The sequence below is a fragment of the Pelophylax lessonae genome (assembly GCF_965119305.1).
Source record: "Pelophylax lessonae genome assembly, chromosome: 6".
Classification (NCBI taxonomy): domain Eukaryota; kingdom Metazoa; phylum Chordata; class Amphibia; order Anura; family Ranidae; genus Pelophylax; species Pelophylax lessonae.
The window spans coordinates 109774744-109797831 of record NC_138773.1 but is presented as its reverse complement, the minus strand read 5'-3'; the positions used below and the strand labels follow the sequence as shown (position 1 = coordinate 109797831).

The following is a 23088-nucleotide window of genomic DNA, read 5'->3' as shown; positions in this document are numbered from 1 at the left end:
TTTTTGCAAAATTGACGCTCTTTTTTTGTTTATAGCGCATGATCAAAAAATCGCACAGGCGATCAAATACCACCAAAAGAAAGCTCTGTATGTGGGGAAAAAAAGGACATCAAATTCGTTTAGGTACAGCGTCGCACGACCGCGCAATTGTCCGTTAAATTCACGCAGTGCCGAATCGCAAAATAGGCCCTGGTCAGGAAGGGGGTAAAATCTTCCGGGGCTTAAGTGGTTAATGGCACCCCATGCATCTGCTGGCGTTAATGCATGCCAAACCACATGGTGTTGTAGCACAAGTGGTCCTGTGTGGCAGGATTTTTTGCAATGGAAACTGTAGGATGTGAGCCTAGCCTAAATAAAGGACTGTGCTCAGTGCCAGTACACAGTTCACTTTTCTTGAAGATAAATGATGAGAATGGAGTGAATGATGCACCATGGCGCACACACAGGGTGTAGCGGGGTAATGTGGTTTTCTTTCAGCAGCTGTGTATGGGGATGACCTCTATTCTCTCTATTACTGGAGTGGAGGGCACAGTGCCAGCTCAGGGAATGTCTGACCCAGCAAGCGTACTCAGCAGCACTGACAGAGTTAAAGGGGCGGCGCGGAGCATGCCGGGTAAGCGGAAGTGGCCGTCCGGTCTTCCTGTCAGCGGCTGAAGGAGAGAGCGGTCATGAGGGTGATCAGCAGTGTTCGGGTCCTCTCTGTAAGATATGGGGAGTGTGTGGGGGGTGGTGGTGTCCCCGGCTTCTGTCCGGACAGTGGGGGTTCTGAGCTCCGTGTTTGTGCGGCCTGCACTGCTGTGTCCTCGCACGGTGACCCCTCTACCCGGGGCGGCAGAGGAGGTGACAGGACACAGGGACGGTGACAGGCCATGCTATGTGTGGAGTGTAGGGATGAGAAGACATGGAGGAGGATGAAGGTCACCCCTCTGCTCTGTACATGGGGGGCACCCCGGATCCTCCATGCTTTGTGTATGATGAAGAGGATCCTGTGAGTTACATTTGTATTACACTCAGATTTTAACCACTTCAATACCAGGTACTTTCACCCCCTTCCTGCCCAGCCAATCTTCAGATTTCGGCGCTATCGCACAATGTATGACAGACAGAGCTTTCCTTTGGTGGTATTTATTCCCCACTGGGTTTTTTTTTTTGCTAAATAAATGAAAAAAGACAAAAATTTAAGCAAAAAGTTTTTCTTATGCTGGCCATACACTATACGAGAAATCGTTCAAACTCATTTTCGAAAAAAACGAAGACTCGGCCCATGAGTGCAGACGATCGTGCCATCATAATGATTTTGATTAAAGAATCGTTCAATGGACATAAATGAATCAGTTTTTCGATCCCTTTGTCACATATCCCTAGTGCAAACAGTTCACGCGGGAAACGCATTAATCTTTCAATTTATCGTTCGTTCAGCAGAATTTTCCAAACTGTTCCTTCGATTTTTTTTTTTTTTTTTTTTTTTTTTTTTTTCTCTAAAAAGTTCAAACCGATTTTCTATTTGTGCCCATTAACTGGATGAAAAACAAACAGACCAAGTAAGATTTTCAAATGATTTTTCGCCTAGTGTATGGCCAGCATTAGTTTCTGTTATAACATTTTGTAAATCATTTTTCTTCTTCACTGACATGCGCTGATGATCAGTTTACACAATTTACACAGTTTACTCGCTGTGCCCTGTCAGACTTGCCGGCTATCAGCTCCCTTCTCCTCCCAGAGAGACATTGTGTGAGGAAAGGAACTGGTAAGTCTGTTTACACATGACCAGCTGTAATTGGACACAGCTGATCACATGGTAAAGGGCCACTGTGATTGGCCCTTTACACTGATCTGTGATCAGCTGTGTCCAAAGGACATGGCAGTCACAGAGCTCTCCCCTGGGGGCACATAGGAGGATGGATGTCCATGAACGTCCTCCCAGAACTAGAGGCCATCTTTCGGCTATAGTACAGGTGGGAACTAGTTACCATGTACCTACAGGTAAGAGCTGCATTATAAACTTACCTGTAGGTACTGTAAATATCTTCTGAACATGTACCATTTAGGAGATAATCACATTGGCTCCAGCTGATGATGTCACTGTCCATGCGCAGTGTGCTCTGCATTCTGTGTCCTGAGGGCTGGGCCGCAATTGTGCATGAGTGGTGGTGTCGTGGCCCAATCAGAGGGCGCAAACCTAGAAGGAAGAGCTGATGATGGAAGTGTCTGAGCTGTGATGGCTCAACGCTGGAAGGACCTGCTTAAAAGGTACACACAGTGTGTGCAGCACATGTGTAAGGGCTTATTCACACTGGGCATACCCCCATGTAGGGCCGTATTTGATGGCATTTGTGTCACAGGGGCTGTACAGGCACAGATTCAGTGTCCCGATAAGACATCCAAGCGGGTGTGTGTCCCCAAACTCACGTTCTTTGTTCAGGGACACGTAGGATATTCAAAGGATAAAGTTTGACCGCACTCAGGAGTAGATAAACTTGAAGTGTTTATTCCCATGAACTAGAAACACAAGTGCATCACACAGACATGGGACAGGTTGACGCGTTTCACGGCTCTATTGGTCGCTTACTCATAAGGTTATGAAGCGACCAATAGTCATGAAACGCGTCAACCTGTCCCATGTCTGTGTGATGCACTTGTGTTTCTAGTTCATGGGAATAAACACTTCAAGTTTATCTACTCCTGAGTGCGTTCAAACTTTTTCCTTTGAATATCTGACTACTGGACGGCGGATGCGACCGGCACCTGAGTGCTTTGCCTCACCTGAGCGGCTGTTTTCTGTGTTGCTTGAATAATCTCTTCAGGGACACATACCTGCATCCACACACCTCATATTGGGACACAGCAGCTGTGTCCCTGTTGACATCAATTAGGACTGCCTTCATGGGAACGCATGGAACACCAGTGCATCCATGTGTGGGTGAACACGGGCGTACAGTACACCTAGTGCGAATGAGAACTGAAAGCTTGTTCTTATGTGTGGCAGGAATTGGCACTTCATTAAAAAGTAATCCAAGCTTGGATTGGTTTTTAGAGGTGTTTGACAAGCAGTGGAGAGGCCATATGTTGCCTCCTCACTGCCTGATTTAACCCTATAATTGCCATACTAGCGTGCTGCAAACACGTGCATTGCACGCTGTTGTGGCATGGCCCGACAGAACTGTATTAGACATATTCAGGAGGAACACTGCCTGCTGAAAGCAATGTGCTGGTTTAGGTTTTGCCACAGCTATATGTTAGGTTTAGGTGGTCAGTAAAACTGCAGCTCAACCTCCTGGTTTTACTGCATGTGTGTGTATTCTAGCAAGAATCTGTTTGTGTCCAGGGGCAGACATCTGTCCCTAACCACTGGATGTGCAATTACTCGCAGACCGCTGCAGTTCCTCTCAACTTGTCATTGCTTTGTATGGGCTGAGCTTTTCACAGCCACCTGTCAGCCCAACCACATGATACTGCTGTATGCCCCTAATCACCGGTGTGATCACATCTAAAGATCATTATCTGCCAAGTGATGGTGGCCCAGAACTATGCAAGTACTATCAGCTGGGAGGTCGGTCTGCCACAGCTGAAGGAAGCCCCAGCCATCTCCAAAGAAACCCTGCTTGTGAAAAAGGCTGTTGTAGTCGGTTTGGTCGCAGACATTGTTTGGGTGTTGGTTATTTGCTGTCTTAGTGCCTGGCAAGTGATAGTCTTTCAGGATTAAAGCTGGATACACACTATACAATTTTCTATAGATTTTTTTCCCTTTTAGATTTACCAAAACCATATAATATGAGGTCAAACCTAAACACTTTCAATGTGTATGCAATCAGACAGACCCTTGCACTATATAGTGGAAGGTAAATCTAAAAGAAATCAAACCTCAAACGTTGTATAGTGTGTATCCAGCTTAACTTCCTTTGTGGATCTGAGATGTTTTACAACTGAATGTAGAGAACAGAAAAGAAAGACGATGCTGAAAGAATGCAAAGCTAGAATGTGTTGATTATTTGTTAGAAGAGAAGATGAATGGTAAGGACTGCTTGTGATGGCAGCATGTATTTTATGTAGAGGAACGTATATCATTTTCAGAGATCACATTCATCTTGCTCAGTAAACGAGTTCAACTTTTACAATTCATTCATGCTTTAGCATGTATTTGTGAACAGATCATATATAGGTGAGGTGTCGTATAAACCAAATGTGTAAAGTGGACTTTGCACTCAAAAATGTTTTTTGCATTCTAATCCTTTTTCACTACAATCTGAAAAAGACTTTACTTGTGTGCTATTTACCTTTTTTCTCAGCTGCTAAACATTTTTTTTTTTAACATTTTCATGATTCCTGATTAGAGAGTTTTAAAGAGGTGCTTCACCCTCCTTAACGACAATGTCCCATTTAATTGTTAGTACCTCTGGTTTTGATGTTTGGATATTAATTTAATAATTTTTTTTTAAGTACTTTTTTTTTTTTTTTTTAAATTCTCGCTGCTTCCGGTCCAGTCTGCCACTGACTCCCAGGATATCCGTGTCATCAGGTCTCTTCCACGTCTGGCATAGCGATATTTTAAAACTGGAAATGACACAATTGCAGGCAGAGTTAGGCGTCAGTTTTGAATAAGGACTGTTAACAGGTTACCATAACAACAGGGTGGGTACTTTTGCTGACGCTACTGTTTCTATGGCAACCTGTTAACAAAAATGTGCTCCGCACACTGTGCATGCGTGAGAACAGGAAGTGCGAGCTGGGTAGCCAGTTGCAGAAGAACAAGGAAGTGTATTCAGATGCTCACACAAGCGATGGCCACAGCCAGCATTTCGTGACCGTAAGATCCTACAGCAATTTGACCAGTAAAAACTTCAAACATAAAGCACAGTAGCCATGTTAGACGAGGCACTTTGTAAGGTTGGCCATACACGGTGCAAATTTCTTTCCTGGATTCCCTCATCATCACAGGCAGTACTGACAGGGGAATCCGCAATTGTCTTCTCCTGGCAGGAGCAGGCGATAATCGCAAGAGAATCCGACAGGCTGGTTGTACCCGTTGATCGATTAACTTGGAACATTCAGCCTGCCCATTAATGGTTTGAATCTTGGCCAGTTCCTGCTGAACTGGTCGAGATTCAAACTGTGTATGGCTGGCCTTAGGAGTCCCAATTATGTTTTTATTTACATTTTGGATCGTAGACTATAGCTCCTCTTTAAGCATCAAGAGAAATAATTTAATGTTTTTTTAATGTTATGCTTTTTTATAGAGGAGGCTTTACTCGGCAAAAGCAGCCACAAAGCCTGAAGCTGCTGGCAAGGCTCGCCTTCTTCCTGATGAGCTTGAGGTAAGGTATTGCCTTATATATTCTGTTCAGTTTTGGGCACCGGTTCTCAAAAAGGATATCTGGGAACTGGAGAAAGTGCAGGGAAGGGCAACCAAACTGATAAGAAACATGGAGGAGCTTGGCTATGAGGAAAGATTAGAGGAACTGAATTTATTATCTCTTGAGAAGAGGAGATTGAGGGGGGATATGATCAACATGTATAAATACATAAGGGGTCCATATAGTGAACTTAGTGTTAAGTTATTCACTTTAAGGTCATCACAGAGGACAAGGGGGCACTCTTTATGTCTAGAAGAAAAGAGATTTCGTCTCCAAATACGGAAAGGTTTCTTCACTGTAAGAGCTGTGAAAATGTGGAATAGACTCCCTCCAGAGGTGGTTTTGGCAAGCTTAGTAGATTGCTTTAAAAAAGACCTGGATTCTTTCCTGGGTGTACTTAATATAAATGGGTACTAATATTTATAGGTATACTTGATCCAGGGAATATCCGATTGCTGCTCAGGGGATCAGGAAGGAATTATTTCCCCTGCTGTAGCAAATTGGATCATGGTTTGCTGGGGTTTTCACCTTCCTCTGGATCAACTGTGGGTATAGGATTGTGTATATGGGATTGTATGGTTGTGTGTTCTTTTTTGTTTATTGGTTGAGTTGATAGACTTGTCTTTTTTCAACCTGACTATGTATTGTGCGCATCCAAGGGATTCTGTTTTGTTAGTGATTTTCTTGGTGTATGTCTGTGTGGTGGTGCATACATTTTTTGTTTATATTTTTTTTTCCTCTCTCTCTCTTCTTTGACTGGGAAGAATTTGTGTCCCCTTACAGATTTTATATTTTGGCATTTTATGTATCTTATCACCAGTTTCTAGCTCTTGATACATGCTTGTACATTGTTTTACAGGTTACAAATTTGCCAAATGGGCTGGTTGTCGCCTCTCTGGAAAACTACTCCCCATCTTCTAGGATCGGAGTGTTTATAAAGGCAGGAAGCAGATATGAATCCGCCAATAATTTGGGTGTTAATCATGTTTTACGACTTGCATCCAACTTGGTAAGTCTCGTTCTTAGAGGATCTTCACCCTAGAAAGCAAACAATATAAGTGAGCAGCTACAAATATTGCAGCTGTTATGAAGAACAGCAGTGCACAATGTGAGCGTAGCGCATTAACAAATGTATTGTGGTAAAAACACAAATGGCAACTCACATTGTGCCAGTTAAAGGCAGGCTCATCACATAGTAAGGGCTGTCTCACAACAGGGAACCTCAGACCCAGAGTACTGAGTGAATGGATACGCTTCTAGGACCAAGAGAAAACACCAGGGGCACCAAACTAAGTGCAGCATTAGGCCTCATGCACGCTGCTGCTGTTAAACTCACGTTTTTGTGAGTTTGAGTGTTTTTATTTATTTAACAGCCCTTAACCACTTGGAGCTTAAGCCTTTTTTGACATATGTTGCTTACAAGTTAAAATCAGTATTTCTGCTAGAAAATTACTTTGAATCCCCAAACATATTATATATTTTAGCAGAGACCCTAGAGAATAGAGTGGTGATCGTTGCAAATATTTTGTCTTGCAGTATTTGCGCAGTGGTCTTTTAAATGCAATTTGTAGGGAAGACATACACTTTCATGAATTAAAAAAAAAAAATAGCCCAATGTTTTGGATAATGTGAGTAAATAGATACCCAACATGTCATGCTTTAAAATTGTGCGCACATATGGAATGGCGACAAACTTCAGTAATTAAAAATCTCCTTAGGCGACTCTTTAAAATGTTTTAACGGTTACCTCTTTAGAGTTGCATAGTAGGTCTTGTGCTAGTATTATTGCTCTCGCTCTAACGATCGCAGCGATACCTCACTTGTGTGGTTTAAACACAGATTACATAAGCGGGAGTGACTTTGGCAAGCGTTCATTTCTGCGTAATTTTTACGCTGTTCGTTAAAAAAAAAATTATTTTATTGGTGTCACAAGGAATGTAAACATCAGTAATAGGCAGTGACTGGTGCTCTTTATGGAGCGATCTGGAGTCTGGTTTGCACTTAAAAGCTTTCAAAACGCCAAGTTTGGTTGTTTTGAATGCTGTCTTCTTTTTTTTTTTTTTTTTTTTTTTTTTTTTTTTATAAATCTTGACGCCTTTAAGGATCCAGTACCCGGAAGTGATGTCACGATGCGACTTTGTTCGGGTCTTCAGCCAGCCGGCAGACCTGCGGGGGGGGCATCCCATCCCGCTCCTTTGTGATGACAGCTGAGCGGCTGCTCAGCCGCATTGGTTGTAATTAAAAGAAAGCCGACTGTCGGCTCTAAACAACAGTACCGGGGTTGATGCCTCTAGCTGCAGTACAATCCCTTGAAGCCAAGGCCATATATTTGCATTCCGTCGGGGTGAAGGAGTTAAACTCCCCTCTGTTATCCTATACACACATGGACGTTTTTAGCTGTTGTCAGCAGGGGAGTTTATAGGCTGTTGTCTGAACGTTTTTTTGCGATTTGGCACTGCGTGACTTTAATGGACAATTGCGCGGTCGTGTGACGCTGTACCTAAATTAATTTGACGTCCTTTTTTTTTTCCACAAACAGAGCTTTCTTTTGGTGGTATTTGATCACCTGTGCGATTTATTTATTTATTTTTTGATCATGCGCTATAAACAAAAAAAGTGTCAATTTTGCAAAAATAACAATATTTTTCACATTTTTTTTATATGAAATTTCCAAAAAAAAATGTAAAAATCAAAATTTAACATTTTAGGCCAATTTGTTTTATGCTACATGTGTTTGGTAAAAAAAAATCGCAAAAAGCGTATTTTGATTGGTTTGCGCAAAAGTTATTGCGTTTTACTAAGGGAAAGATTTTTGTCATTTTTGTTTTTTTTTTTTTTTTTTTTTTTTTTAACGCGTAATGGCGGCGATCTGCATTTTTTTTTTTTTTTTTTTGTGGGACTGCGACATTGCGGCGGACAGATCGGACCCTTGACTGACCTTTTTGACACTTTTGGGGTTACCAGTGACATTACTACAGTAATCAGTGCTATATATATCCACTGTTACTGTAAAAATGACACTGGCAGTGAAGGGGTTAACTTTTTTGAGAGGGAGGGGTTAAGTGTGTCCCTAGGGGCGTGCTTCTAACTCTGATTGCATGTGGCTTGAGGTGTAAGAACAGAGATCAACGGTCCTACATAGCAGAACCGTATGATCTCAATTTTCACACAGGGAAGAATGACAGGCGGCTGTGTTTACATTAGCCGCCTGCCTTTCTCCCGCTGTAACAGACAATCGCGAATGCCCGGCGGACATCGGGTCCGCTGGGCACACGCGTGGGGGGGGGGGGTCCGTGAGGGAGCGGGAGCGAGCCTCCGGCGGCACGCGCTCGCTCCCTAGAGCCTCACAGTCTAGCGACGTATTCCTACGTCACTTTGCCTGTGAGGGGCTGACTGCCACAGTAAATAGTCGTGCGGCGGTTGGCAAATGGTTAAAATTGCATTAAAGAGTAGTTCTTCTGACCACGAAAAACTTGCTCATAAACCTGCAAATACTCGCATACACTCTAAGCATGTTTAGCACTTCAGCATTTTTTAATGGCCAGAATAAATTACAATTCTGGCCAGTGAAATAAAGTCCCAATCTCTACTAAACTCTTTTTAAAAAATGCAGCTTTGGTGAGTTTATAAAGCGGATCTTCTTAGGTCATGATAAACATTGTTTACAAGAAACCAGTGTGAACGAGGCCCTAATAGTACTGAGAACTGCTTGTAAATTAGTAACTCACATGGGAAGAAGAAATGGCACTTTGTGTATGTAATCCATGAGTGGTCTGCTCATGCAACTGGGATGCAGCCTGGAAAGTCCAGACATCGGGCTGGATGACTGTTTAAGATGAGGAAATACTGTAGCTGCTGACTTAATAAAGGACACTTACCAGTCAAGGGATATAGCGCTGCCCTCACCTGGCCCGGGTTTTCACCAGCATTCAGGTCCCCTGGTACCTGCATATTTACTGTTGGAAGCTGGCTTACAACTGCGCATGCTCAAGCCACCCTTTGCTTTGCAAATATTCCTGCAGCCTTCTGGACGTAAAGCGGAACTTCCACTATTGGAAGAAGTTTTGCTTTAGTTTACCATGTGTTTGAAAGACTGTAATGGATTATCCCCTAAAATACAAGGATACATAGTGATTGTTACTAATTGTTGCACCTGCAGAAAAAGTGTGTAATTTAAATTACCTGCTGTTTTCTTTGCCACTTAGTAGTCTACAATAGGCCCGCACGATATTGGAAAAAAAAATATATTGCAATATTTTTTTTTTCAATGATGTTTATTGCGATATTGAGGGACCCGTCAATCCAGCCTTTCTGACCATACAGGGTTAATATATGTTACTGTAGGGAATTGGATTCAGTGCACACTGCAGCCTTGTACCATAGGGTTAATGTTACTGACACTGTAGGGATTGGGAAGGATGCTGGGAATGGAAATCGTGAAGCATGCAGGCAGCCTTCTAAATTTTAATTGCAGATACAGGGCACTGGGCAGGTCAGGGTTAATATGGTAAAATCAATTACTCAGTGACAGTCAGTGACAGTGTGGACTGTGGAATCGGTCAGATTATTCAGTGACTTTCAGTGCCGGTTCACACTTATGCGATGCGGGAAGGCTGCGAATTCGCAGCCTGTTCCCGCATCGCACACGCACCCCCAGCAGTTCACACTGCCATATGCGATACGCTGGGGGTGTCAATGTAATCTTAACGACACCCCCAGTTTGATCGCATATCGCAGTACGATCGTGCAGTTCGCACAGGATCGGATCGCACAAGTGTGAACCGCTGTGCGATCCGATCATGATGCGGCTGCAAAAATGCCTCCTGTGCGTGTTTGCTGCAGGTGCGATGCGAATTTAAACTGTATGGCTAAACTCGCACCGCACAGCCGATCGCATGTAATGTCGGAGCAGTGCGCTCCGATATTACATGCGAACCCGGCACTCGCACAAGTGTGAACCGGCACTCACACAGTGGTGGTGGTAGGAGGCTGAAGCGGTGGACTAGGAGCCGGGAAAGGATCACAGCACAGCCGCATACCTTACTCACTCGTGCACTGCAGCCCGCCCCACACGTTCAGCGAGTCTCACTCTCCGCCCTAGTTTTCTAGTGGCACAGCGGAACCAATCAGGTGTGCAGGCACGCGTGATTGGTTAGCTGTGCAGCTAATCACGGCATGATTGGCTCCCTGAATGTGCCATTGAGAAAACTAGGGCGGAGAGTGAGACTCACTGAACGTGTGGGGCGGGCTGCAGTGCACGAGTGAGTAAGTGTATGCTCACCGCTGAAGTGTCCCGACTTCTCCCTGCCTAACACGGAAGTCTGTGAGTCCTCCTCCGAGTCCCTTCCCCCTGCCTATGCGAATATCGCCTACGGCCGCAGAACGATAGTCGATATCATATCGACTATCATTCAGCCCTAGTCTACAATACAAATACTGTATAATTGCAAAACAAGCCATATTCAATGTTCTATAAATTTGTCTGTGCGTGTCTCTCTCTCATATATATATATATATATATATATATACACATACAGTGGAAAAAATTATTTGATCTCCCACTGCAGATTTTGTAAGTTTGCCCACTGACAAAGAAATTAAGGGTCTATAATTATCATAGGCTTATTTTTAAACGATAGAGAATATCAACCAAAGAACACACTGATAACAAATGTTATAAATTGAGTTGGAGTTCAGTGAGTAAAATAAGTATTTGATCCCCCTACCAACCAACTATAAATTCTGGCTTCCACAGACTGGCTACATGTGGTACACAGATTAGTCCTGTCAATTTAAGAAGGTGCCCCTAATGACAACTCGTTATGTGTATAAAAGACACTTGTTCACAGAATCTTTCTTCCATTCAAACCGGTCATCATAGGCAAAACCAAAAAACTACCAGCCTGTGATTTCACACCATGCTTAGCCTAATGTAGTGACCCCCCTAATAAAGTAGGTTGCATTCACTTTGTTTAACAATTGGAATGTTGCCATATTGTGTCTGGCGCCTTTCATCTGATTGAGGAAGCTTCTTCGCAGAAATTTGGGATTCTGTTTCCAATTGTTAAAGTAGATGCAACCTACTTCTGGGGGGTCACTACATTAGGGTAAGCGTGGTGTTAAATTTACGGGCTGGTGGCATCTTTGCAAATCTTTTATCACTTTTTACGGATTGAGGGATTTCCTTATCTTTCTCAGTGTTTAATGGGACTGTTTACATAGACTTTCATTACATTTATTTATTCACCATTAATAGCACTGCACCTTTTTGATTTGTGTTTGTTTGATCTGGTGTCTGGATTGTGCACAGCTGCTGACAATTTTATGTTTTCATCGTTTGCGCAGATTTATTGTGTATATGTTTTGTTAAAACCAAAAAGCTGTCAAAGGACGTCAGGGCTGTAAAAAAAAAAAAAAAAAAAAAAAAAAAAACTACACTGGTGTTATGGTTGATATCTTCAGCCAAAATCCCGGTAAACCACTGCAAAGCCATAACGTATATATACGTATTGCGGTCTTGAAGTGGTTAAGGTAAAAAAAGTAGGCATTGATTTTGGCCTCCTTATACTTGGCTCTCATTCAATCCAGCTCAGCGCAGGTAAGTATAGAGATATTTGTTATTTGAAAAAAAAAAAAAAAAAAATCCTTTACAATCACTTCCAAATCTCTTTGAACATTGTAAGTTTATCAGCTGATCAATAATAAAAAGTCATTCCCATTCAGACTCCGAAAGACATAGAATGACAAATGACTTTCCCTTCAGAGCAGAAACTGCTAGGAACCTGCAAGAAAAAGTTCAATATAATCCTTGTACATAAATCGCCCAGTGGGGATGTTTTAACAAAAGTGGAGTTACTTTTAGTCCCCATTCACACTAGCGTGACTTGCCATGCAACTTGGTCGTCTGACAAGTCGCGGTGGGTCGCCTGCCATTGATTAGCACAGGACCCGTTCTAATAGGAGCGACACAATTTGCTCCGACTTAGAAAAAGGGTCCTGTACTACTTTGGGGCGACCTGGAAGCGACTTGCATTGACTTCAATGATATGAAGTCCGTGCATGTCGCGCCGAGGTCGCGGTGCACGCTGTGCACCGCGACTTCACAGGTCGCCCCAGCAAGTAGCGTCGCCCCTGTGTGAACGGGGTCTTAAAAGATTCCTATGATGCCTTCTATCAAATATGTCCCTTTTTTTTGTAGAATGTATTGAAAGTACAGGATTACTTGAACCATCATAAAAGAGCTCCGTGGCTTGTTGTTCATGTAGATATGTGTTTTTTGCTGTTCTAAACTGGATTAACATGTTCTTCAGTCCTGACAGTTTATGGGCAAGCACTAAAATGGTTTATTTTTAATGGTAAATCTTAGATGTGTATTTGCTAAGAAGAGACTTGATACCAGAGGCATACTTGTTTACATAAGTTATCTCATTTACTGTAATCTTCTTTTTTTTTTTTTCTTTTCTTTTTCTAGACAACTAAGGGGGCCTCTTCTTTTAAAATTACCCGTGGTCTTGAAGCTGCTGGTGCTAGCTTAAGGTTTGTGTTTTAATTCATTGCTAAAAATCTCTTTCAAAGAGGATGCATTTCTTGTGGAGGGTAACAGGAAAACATTCTGTGCCAGTTTTATAAAATCTAGCTGGTCGTCTAGAACTACTGAGATCAGTTGGGCACAAGGAGCCATTATATTAGTGTTTGAGCCCCTAAATGTCTATTTATGCTCCTGTGGGTTACAGGTTTGTGGGATGTGCTACAGAAATCAAATTAGATTTTTTTTTTTTTTTTTTATGATTTGCTATTTACATTTGTGTTTTCCTCAAAGTTCTAGTAATGTTGCTCTTGCAGTTACTGTATGGAAGACTGATTGGCTTTTGTTTCTCTACAGTGTGACATCAACAAGGGAAAACATTGTGTACTCAGTGGATTGTCTTAGAGATTATGTGTAAGTAACTTAAAATACTTGTGTAATTTGTTTTAAGCTAGCCATATATTATACATTTTTTTTTTTTTTTTTAATTCAATTTCCTTTAGATTTACCTTCAACTGTGTGGTGCAGGGGCCTGCCTGATTGCATACAAATTAGGTGTTTAGGTTTGATCTCATATTAAATGGTTTTGTTAAATCTAAAGAAAAACTGTACGAGAAAATTGTATAATGTATGTCCAGCCTTAGAGCCAATGGCTCCTGCTGCTATCTATCTGCCCAGTGAGGAGGGAAAGATCGCAGAGAGCCGCTGCTCCCGAGCACAGCACTAGAGCTCAGTTTTGGGCAAGTATAAGGGGTCCTGAGAAGGGAGAGCTGCGTGTTTTTTCTTTTTCCTCAGTTTTATTATACCTTAATGCAGAGAACACATTAGGGTTAAAAAAAAAAAACCTTTTAGAACCACTCTAATTGTTGGAAATCCTATACTAGTAATTATGATTTTCATTTAGAACAGATATCAGATGAATATACAAACACTATTTCAAAAGAATTTGGGATTTGATTTTCTTTATTTTGTCTTAGGGATACTGTATTGGAATATCTTATTAATGTCACTACTGCACCAGAATTTAGAAGATGGGAGGTTGCTGAACTTGGTGGCAAAGTAAAGACTGATAAAATTTTGGCTTACCAAAATGCACAAGTTGGTAAGTAGCGAGTTTTTATTTGTATTGATGTTGTGGAAAGTGTATTTTTTTAATAAGATTGAAGTGTGAAGTATTTGATATGAAGTGCCTTTTTTTTTTTTTTTTTCTCTACAGGTGTTTTGGAGAACCTTCATGCTGCTGCTTACCGTAATGCTCTTTCTAATTCGTTGTTCTGTCCTGACTACAGAATTGGAAAAGTTTCTCCAGATGAGGTAACTTTTTTTTGCCACCTTGTAAAAAAAAAAAAATCTACAGGCACAATTCACAAAGCAATTTTGCTTGCTATATTTGGATCACGTGACTCATTTATTTAAAGAGGTTGTAAACTCGTTCAAAAATTTTTTTTTTTTTTTTTTACAACCTGCAAGAGAAAGACATAATGAGCTAGTATGCATCGCATACTAGCTCATTATGAAATACTTACCTTAGAACGAGCCCCCGCCGTGCCGCTCTCTTACCTGTATGACGAGCGACATGTTCAGTCGCCCGTCTTCCGGGATCGCGGCATCCGGCCATCTAATTGGCCAGAGCCGCGGTGACGTCACTCCCGCGCACGCGAGCCGACGGTCACGGCACGGGGCTCTGAAGGAACGGCATGATCAGCCGTTCCTTCAGAGCGCATGCGCCAGTGACGTCACTGGCTGCATTAAAGGTAAATATCTCCTAAACCGTACATGTTTAGGAGATATTTACAGTACCTATAGGTAAGCCTTATCATAGGCTTACCTATAGGTACAACTTCCTGAGGAGGGTTTACTTCCTCTTTAATCCACATATATCATGCCATATTGAAAACCTCAGTTCACCATCAGTTTATGTGGTATTTGCCACAAAAAGAAGACACACATGGTAAATACTGCATAAACAGATCTAACCATTATTTCACAAAAAGTAAAAATATATATGAATTATTTAACAAATGTATACGATTAATAGTTGTTAAGCACCCGCTGGTGTCCTGATAACCATTCATCCCTGCACTTCTCATTCAGCTGTGGATTCCCAGCTGACATGTGAATACAAACAAGGGAGCCAGCATGGGGGTTCTTCTACAATTCATACCCGACCCTTGAGTCTGGTATGAAATTTTTCTTGTACGAAATATAAACCTGGTTTTGGGGACAGAGTAAAAAAGAGAAATTTAATGTAGAAAGGATGCTTCAGCATATGTTAAAATTTTTTCTTCAGTTGCAGCAGTACGTGCAGGACCATTTCACAAGTGCAAGAATGGCCCTCGTTGGCTTAGGTATGTATATTGTGAGGGTTTTAAATGCATTTTGTTGTCATATCTGGTAAACTTTTGGTGGAACTTTGGTTTTTCTAAAATGTTATATTTGCAGACCATAACCAGAGACTCTAGTGTGCAGATCCATATTAGCGAGTTCATGCACTTTAACCACTTGCCATCCGGGGAAACTTTTACATTTTTCACTTACATGTTAAAATCTTTATATTTTGCTAGAAAAATTATTTAGAATCCTTAAACATTCTATAGTTTCTGAAAGCAGAGGACTTGCAAATTTGTCGCACAATATTTGCCCAGCCATTTATCAAATGCAGATTTTCAGAAAAGACAATTCATTGAATTTTAGTGCACACAATATAATCCTATCTTTTTTGTGAAATCTAAAAGATGATGTTGCACCAAGTAAATGGATACTAAAAATGTCAAATTGTACATGCTTTGGAAATGGCGACAAACTACTATACCTAAAATTATCCATAGGTGACGCTTTAGCAGTTTGAGGTAAACCTTAGACCTGGTGCTAGAATTTGCAGCAATATCTCACGTGTGGGATTTACTTTTGCGTGCTGGACCTACGTTTGCATTTCTACGGGGGAATTGCATTAAATTTTTGTTAAAACAAAAAAAACAAACAAAAAAAATGCTATATATATATATATATATATATATATATATATATATATATATATATATATATATATATATATATATTTTTTTTTTTTTTTTTCGTTTAACTTGGTTGCTACCACAAAGGTTGAATACCATCCCTTGTGACAGGTACTCTGTATAGAGAGATGGGTTCTTTTAGACATCCCCGATTTCTCCTCTGTCCTACAAAGCATCTGATCAAACACAGGGAAACACTGCATCGAAACTAGAAGTGACAAAATCCGTGTTGCCTCTAGCTTCGTTCATCGCAGTGAAGATTGGGGAAGAAAGGCTCCTCCATCCTTGTGGGCAGCCAACCTGCTTTCAGTTGTCCTGGGCTCCCTGGTGGAACCGAAGATCCTGGGTATGTGTAGTGGGCGGGAGCTGGTAAATAAAAATAAAAATTGTTACCAAGATCATGGCTGCAGCCATGATCCTGGTATACCTGCTTCCTGTTCGGGAGGTGTATATACACATTCATACGATGGATGAAAGATGTTAATATGTGTGTACTGTGTATGAACCAGAAGTCCTTGACATGTGTGAATGGAGGTGTAAGCATTGTAGTTGAGTTACACACCTGATGGATAGTCATAGGTGTGAGCAGTTGTAATGGTTTTGTTTGCAAATGAGTGAAGCTTATTAATAATCAGTAATTTTATTGGTCATTTTTTTGGTGTAAAAATGATAAAGAAAATGTTTGTCAATTTTAAGACCTGCAATAAATCGTGGAATGTTTATTTATAGGTGTTGGCCATTCTGTCTTAAAACAAATTGGAGAACAGTTCCTCAATATCAGAAGTGGTGCTGGTCCTGCAGCCATCCAAGCTCAGTATCGTGGAGGTACACAGGTTTCATTTTTCCATGTTGCTTGACATTTCAGTGGGTGAAATGCTTTAGATGTTACAAATTTAGCACTTTTACTGACAAATTCTGGTGTACTGAGTCTGCTGGTTCTAAATTAGTGTGACACCTCTCCCTGTCAAGCCAGGACATTTGATAATTTTTTTTATCATAAACTGAACTGTCCAGATACTGTCCTTTAACCTAAACTTGGCTATATTTATGTAGTACAGAAACCGTAATTGAGAATTTGGTGATAGCTAGGTACAGTGCTCAGCATATATGAGTACACCCCTTTTGAGAAGTAAGATTTTAATCAATATCTCAATGAACACAAACCGTTTCCAAAATTTTGAGAAAACTGAGTTTCAAAATTCCTCGATTTGGGTTTAGATCAGGAGACCTACTTGACCACTGAATCACTTTCACCCTGTTCTTCAGAAATAAAACAGTGGCCTTAGATGTGTGTTTTGGATCATTGTCACGTTGGGAAAAGTGCATGACGACCAAGGGCACGGATTGATGGTAGCATCTTCTCTTTTAGTATAGAGCAGTACATCTGTAAATTCACGATACCATCAATGAAATGCAGCTCCCTGACACCAGCCGCACTCATGCAGCCCCACATTTGCAGCCTGCATTTTTCTTTGTACTCCTCACTTTCGCGACGCCAAACAGTTTTGAAGCCCTCAGTTCTAAAAACATTTATCTTGTTCTCATTACTCCAGATTAGAGCCCCAGTATTTGTCTTCAGTATGGGCCCTGGAAAATTCTAGGTGGGCTTTTTTGTGAATGGGCCTTAGAAGAGGCTTCCTTCATAGACGACGACCATGCATGCCATTCCTCTGCAGTGTATTCCGTATTGTGTCATGGTAAACAATCACTCCAGTTTGGCTTTTTACTTCTTTAGCTAACTGCACTGAACTTGCATGGCGATTTTCTTCAACACTTCGCCTCAGAAGATGCTCCTGTCGAGGTGTTTGACCTCCATGGACGGCCTGGACGTCTCTGAGATACTTGCAGTTCCATCTATGTTAAATTTTTGTATCGCTTTTGCTACAGTATTCTGACAAAGTAAGGCTTTGCTGATCTTGTTGCTTTTACCCTACTTGGGTAAAGAAATTTTCTTTCTCTTGGCTGGGTACAATTCTCTTCCATGTGGTGCCATTGCTGACAGCAAAAATGTGAAGGGATTTTCTTCAAGTAACGCCTTTTTTTTATAATCCGCTGCCTGCTGGACACCTGTTTAATGAATAATTAGACTCACTGTTAGTTGAATGAATAAACTAGGATTATCTTATCTAAACTTTAGCTTTGCTCCTAAGACTTTCATTGGGGTGTATTCATTTTTACAACATGGTCTTGAATGAATTTGTTAGGAAAAATTGGGATTTCTCGATCGTACATCGAGAAGATGCAGCTCCATCTAGTCAGAGACTATAAGGTTATGCTCCTCCTATCAGAAATAGGCACTAGGCAGGAAAAAAGCTTAACCACACCTATGGGGGCTGTCCCTGCAGGCATAACCCAACACACCCTGCTATCATCAGTTTGTTTCTGCCTAGTTTAAGGAATAGGACCTAGCTTCATGCTGGGACTTCAGTCTTAGCTATTATAGTAAAGTTTGTTAGTTTGATTTTTTATTTTTATTAGTTCCTGAGGACCAACATCCAGAGGAACTACAAGCAACAGCCAGCTGAGGTTTCGCACTGGATAATCTAGATCTTTAAGATCTCCTAGCCTGGCCAGCTAGCATGAGCAGGTTATAGTCTAGAACTAGGCCTCGCCACGTCAGTGCCCCCATGGAAGGGGACGAGCCTGCGAGTGGACCTTCTCGCTGGGATGCACACGACCTGGAACACCCTGAGTCACAGCTTCCCCCATCCTTGGTGGGAGGTGATCTGTTTCGGAATGGTGCCCACCTTGTACCTTGGTATGGTGAGTAAATTGTCCCCCCCCCAAAAACCCCTGGCGGTCTCAGGGCGGATGTGGGCCCTTCCTTGGAATAGTCGGACCTTAGGGGTTCCCTGGCAGCTCGGAGGACTCGGCATTCCCTTACCCCTAGCAGGTTTTTACCTGTGGGGTGGGGCTGGTAATAATGCGGCCATTGTGGCACTTATTTGAGGGGGACTTGTCCTTCCTGTGTGGGCCCCTGGACAGGGACCTTCCCGATGCCTATTGTTCTGGGCGGCCTTTTGGGGGTCCTGAAGACCGCATGGCGCGCCGTGAGGGCTGCCATTTTGCTGTGGATCATGATTTTTATATTCCTATTAGTTTATATGGGCAGCCAGTTTCTATAATTCCTCATTAAGAATGCATAAGCGGCCATTTTCCTGAGGTCCATAGGCTGGACAGGTATGCGGCATGGTTTTTAAAAATATAGAGGCTGAGTTTTCTCTTCCTCTTCCTGTACAGTCAGTGTCAGTTTCGTTTTTTGCACAGATCATGCTAGAAGTGTCCTCTGTGGTCTGGTAACCTTTTCCTGGGGTTCCCTCTTAGTTTTTCTTCATTTTCTCTACTATTCTCTTTAAATAACAAGGGATTGTGAGCCTGCACTTATAGCGGTGGGACTGCGTTTTTGATGGTCTTAAAGAGACACAATTATTTTAAAAGTGTAACATGGAGTCCCAGGATAATATTTCACCTGCAGACCCCCTGGGAGCGATTGCGGGACCTTCTGGTTCTCAGTCTCAGACAGAAATTGCAGCTTTTTTGCAAAATTTGATGTCCAAGGTAGATTTTGTCATTGCTAGTGCTGCCAGCCGCAAACGCCCTCATCTCCATCTGCAGGGTCTTCGGACTCTGAGATAGACATGGCGCTGCAGACACAGACCACCCTAAGGGGTCGGCGTCGTCGCATTCTGACGGTGAAGAGGACCTGTCCTCATCAGCTGCAACGCGGAAACGCTCTTTGGTGGTAGCTCTGATAGTTTCAGTGTGCGGGAAACTTAAAATTGGCTGATGAACCCACAGCGCCAGGTACGCAGGTGTCTTTTGGCTCCCGTAAATCAGGGAAGGATCACCCCTGGATGAAGAACAGCACACTAAAAAGCAGCTTACCAGATGGTAATGGCCACACAAACCAATGGATAAGCCACTACACGCTTGACTCAATACAGGGAAACTGCCAGGTATCGCTTATCTTGGGATGTGGTAACAGGAAGGCATTCAAGACCAGGTGTTCAGTGACCATATGTATAAATACATGTACAGGCACATAGCGTAATACAGTAAAAACAATCCAATTAAAAGCAAAGGTTGCATTTACATGATTTAAGCATATTCTGGCATGTATATTCCATAAACGCTGAGAAGGTAAGAGCTGCCGCGTCACCACACTCGTACACTAAAGGCTGGCTCTGGGGGCGTGGTGATGTAGTAGATGTGTTGGTCTCTTCGGATGCTTCCTTTGGCTGCAAGGTTTTGCAGGCTGCTGTTTAAAGGAAACTTTTTTTTGTTTCTCTTTGAGGGTGTTTTGTGTTTTTCAGGGTGAGTGCCAGTTGTTCCTTGTTGAGCTCTGTTACCTGGTTTGCTAAGTTTAGCCTTTGGGGAGTTACGTTTCAGTTTGCGTTTGTCTTCCCACCCCTCATGAATATACTGCTTTGGGACATCCCTATAGTCTGACTAGATGGAGCTGCGTCTGTCGATGATCGATAGAGAACTAGATTTTTGTAAGAACTTAACGTAAAATCCTTTTTTCTGAAGTTCGACAGACGCAGCACCCGCCCCTCTACTTCTGAGTGAATGGGGTTTTTTCTATTCAAAACACTGCTTGCAACTAAACTGTTTGATGATAGTAGGGTGTGTGGGGTTATGCCTGCAGGGACAGCCCCCATGGGTGTGGTTAAGCTTTTTTCCTGCCTAGTGCCTATTCCTGATAGGAGGAGCATAACCCTGTAGTCTCTGACTAGATGGAGCTGCGTCTGTCAACTTTAACTTCAGAGAAAAGGATTTTGCGGTAAGTTCTTACAAAAATCCAGTTTTTTAACTTACTGTAAAATGTATTTCTCTGATGTTCATTGACGGACACAGCTCCAAATTCTTCTTAACCATTAGGTTATACTGCCCCCTATAGAAGTAAGACACTAGGTAGGAAAAAGCTTGACTACGCCTATGGGCAGTCCATTGGGGTATACACCCACTCAGCTATAGGCACTCAGTTTTTTTTTTTTACAAGCAGTGTCCGAAGAAGGCCAACTCCAGAGGGGTGGTGGGTGCTGTGTCCGTCAATGAACATCAGAGAAATGGATTTTATGATAAGGCAAAAATCCCATTTTCTCTTTCGTTTATTGATGGACACAGCTCCTGATTCTTAACCATTGAGACGTCCCAAAGCAGTGTCAAACATGAGGGGTGGGAAACAGCAGAAAACAATTCCCAAGGCTAACCATAGCCAACCAGGTAACGGGTAACGTAGAGCTCAACCATAAACAACTGGAGCTCACCTGAAAAACAGTACACCCTCAAAGAGGACCAGGTCCTCTAAACAGCAGCCAGCAAAACCTTGCAGCCAAAAGAAGCATCTGCAGATGTCAACACAACCACTTTACAAAAAAACTTTGTAAAAGTGTGCACCGACGACCAAGTGCCTGCCTTTGCAAACGTGCATCACTGACCCTTGAAGACGGAAAGCCCAGGAGACTCTAAGCTCCCTAGTATAGTGCGCCTAAACAGGGAAAGGAGCAATCTGACCCCTGATGCAATAGGCCTGAACCACCGTCTGATCCATCTGGAAATGGTCACAGAAGAAGTCGACAACCCTTTGTGAGGTCCGTCTGTGAGCGCAAATAGTCTGACCTCCTAAAAGACTCCGTAGCTGCCAAGTACACCCTAATTGCCCGGACCACATCTAAGACTTTTAAGGCAATTTCCTTCAGATGTTTAGGCCTGGGACACAGGGAAGTCAGCACAATGTCTTCATTCAAATGACAGTCAGGGACTACCTTAGAAAGGAATGACGGACCGAGGCAAAGCACCACTTTATCCTTGTGAAACACCATAAGGTGAACATCAGGATAACTCCGTCCATTCCGACACCCTGCATGCAGAGGTGATAGCCACCAAAGAAGGCCACCTTCTGGGGCAGTGTAAGCAGGGAGACCTCCCAAATATTTTCCAAGAGAAGCTTCAGTAGAGCTGAAAGCACCACATTAATATTCCAGGGCGGCAACGGAGCGTGCACTGAAGGAACCAAAAGGCACGCACCAGGGAGTGTGTGGCCAAAGGTTGTTGGAAAAAGACTGCCAAAACCTGATACCTGGCCCTCGATGGGCTACTTACCGAGCCGCCAGGACACTTCATGTGCCGTGGCATTGTCCAAATAAATTCATACTGGACACCCCTGAAGATGATCGCTCGGAGTTTCAGTACACTAATGGGCAGTCTGAAGGAATTTTCCTGTCAAAGTGTTCGAGAGCGAAGCCACCTCTAGAAACCGTGGATCCTTGACCCATTTCACAAGAATGTCTTTAGCAGAGATCTTGTGTGGAACTGTGACATCAGGCCCAGCACACGCATGCAGACCTGTAGGGATGACCGTCTGCTCGACAACAGAAGCTAATTTGCCTTCTGCAATGTCTGGAGTTTTTCTCGAGGAAGAAACACTCCAGTTGAGTCCAGAGGCCATTTTTTGTGAACAGAACCAAAGCAGACTCCTGAATGCTCAGGATCCCACCGAACTCCCTCTGAGTTCCCAGATCAATCTCCAGTAGTTAATCAGAGCAGTCGGTGACTCCGCTCGCAGAAGATCGTACAGGTACCCAAGTACCCTGATCCCTCACTGACTCAAACAATGCCAGCATCGGTGACCACACTTCTGTCAAGATCCAAGGTGCCGAGTTGAGACCCAAGGTCAGCGCCACAAACTGATAATGCTCCTCGTCAACAGCAAAACAGAGGAAACGCTGGCGACCAGCACATATTAGAATGTGTAGGTAAGCGTCCTTGATGTCGATAGATGCGAGAAGAAATCCCCCTCATGTAGGGACGCCACTACCATGTGGAACTTCTGTACTCGCATATTTACAGTACATATATATATAAATTTATTAGGGATTGACCGATATTGATTTTTCAGGGCCGATTATCAATTTTTTTTTTTTTTGGCCACCCTTCAGGCCGATAGCCGATATTAGGTGCCAAAAGCCTGTACATTTTTAAAGTGGTGTTTTTTTTTTTTTTTTTTAACACTCCTTTTTAAATTACTTATTTTTTTTGATCACTTTTATTTCTGTCTTAAGGAATGTAAACATCCCTTGTGACAGTAATAGGCAGTGACAGGTACTCTTTATGGAGGGATCAAACCCCTCCTCTGCACTTAAAAGCATACAAAACGCCAAGTTTGGCTTTTTCGAATACTTTCATTTTTTTTATA

The 23088-nt window shown here is 42.5% G+C and overlaps 1 protein-coding gene across 1 annotated transcript in view; it reads left to right on the top strand.

The window, feature by feature from the left end:
• Positions 1-594: 594 nt before the first annotated feature.
• UQCRC2 (ubiquinol-cytochrome c reductase core protein 2) overlaps positions 595-23088 on the top strand; it is a 43870-nt gene continuing 21376 nt past the window's right edge. Inside the window, exons 1-9 of the mRNA XM_082261293.1 lie at positions 595-701; positions 5235-5312; positions 6211-6360; positions 12823-12887; positions 13234-13290; positions 13854-13978; positions 14093-14190; positions 15167-15224; positions 16620-16715. Coding sequence (XP_082117419.1) covers positions 669-701; positions 5235-5312; positions 6211-6360; positions 12823-12887; positions 13234-13290; positions 13854-13978; positions 14093-14190; positions 15167-15224; positions 16620-16715 — 760 coding nt within the window. The 5' untranslated portion in view covers positions 595-668. The remainder of the gene's footprint in view (positions 702-5234; positions 5313-6210; positions 6361-12822; positions 12888-13233; positions 13291-13853; positions 13979-14092; positions 14191-15166; positions 15225-16619; positions 16716-23088) is intronic.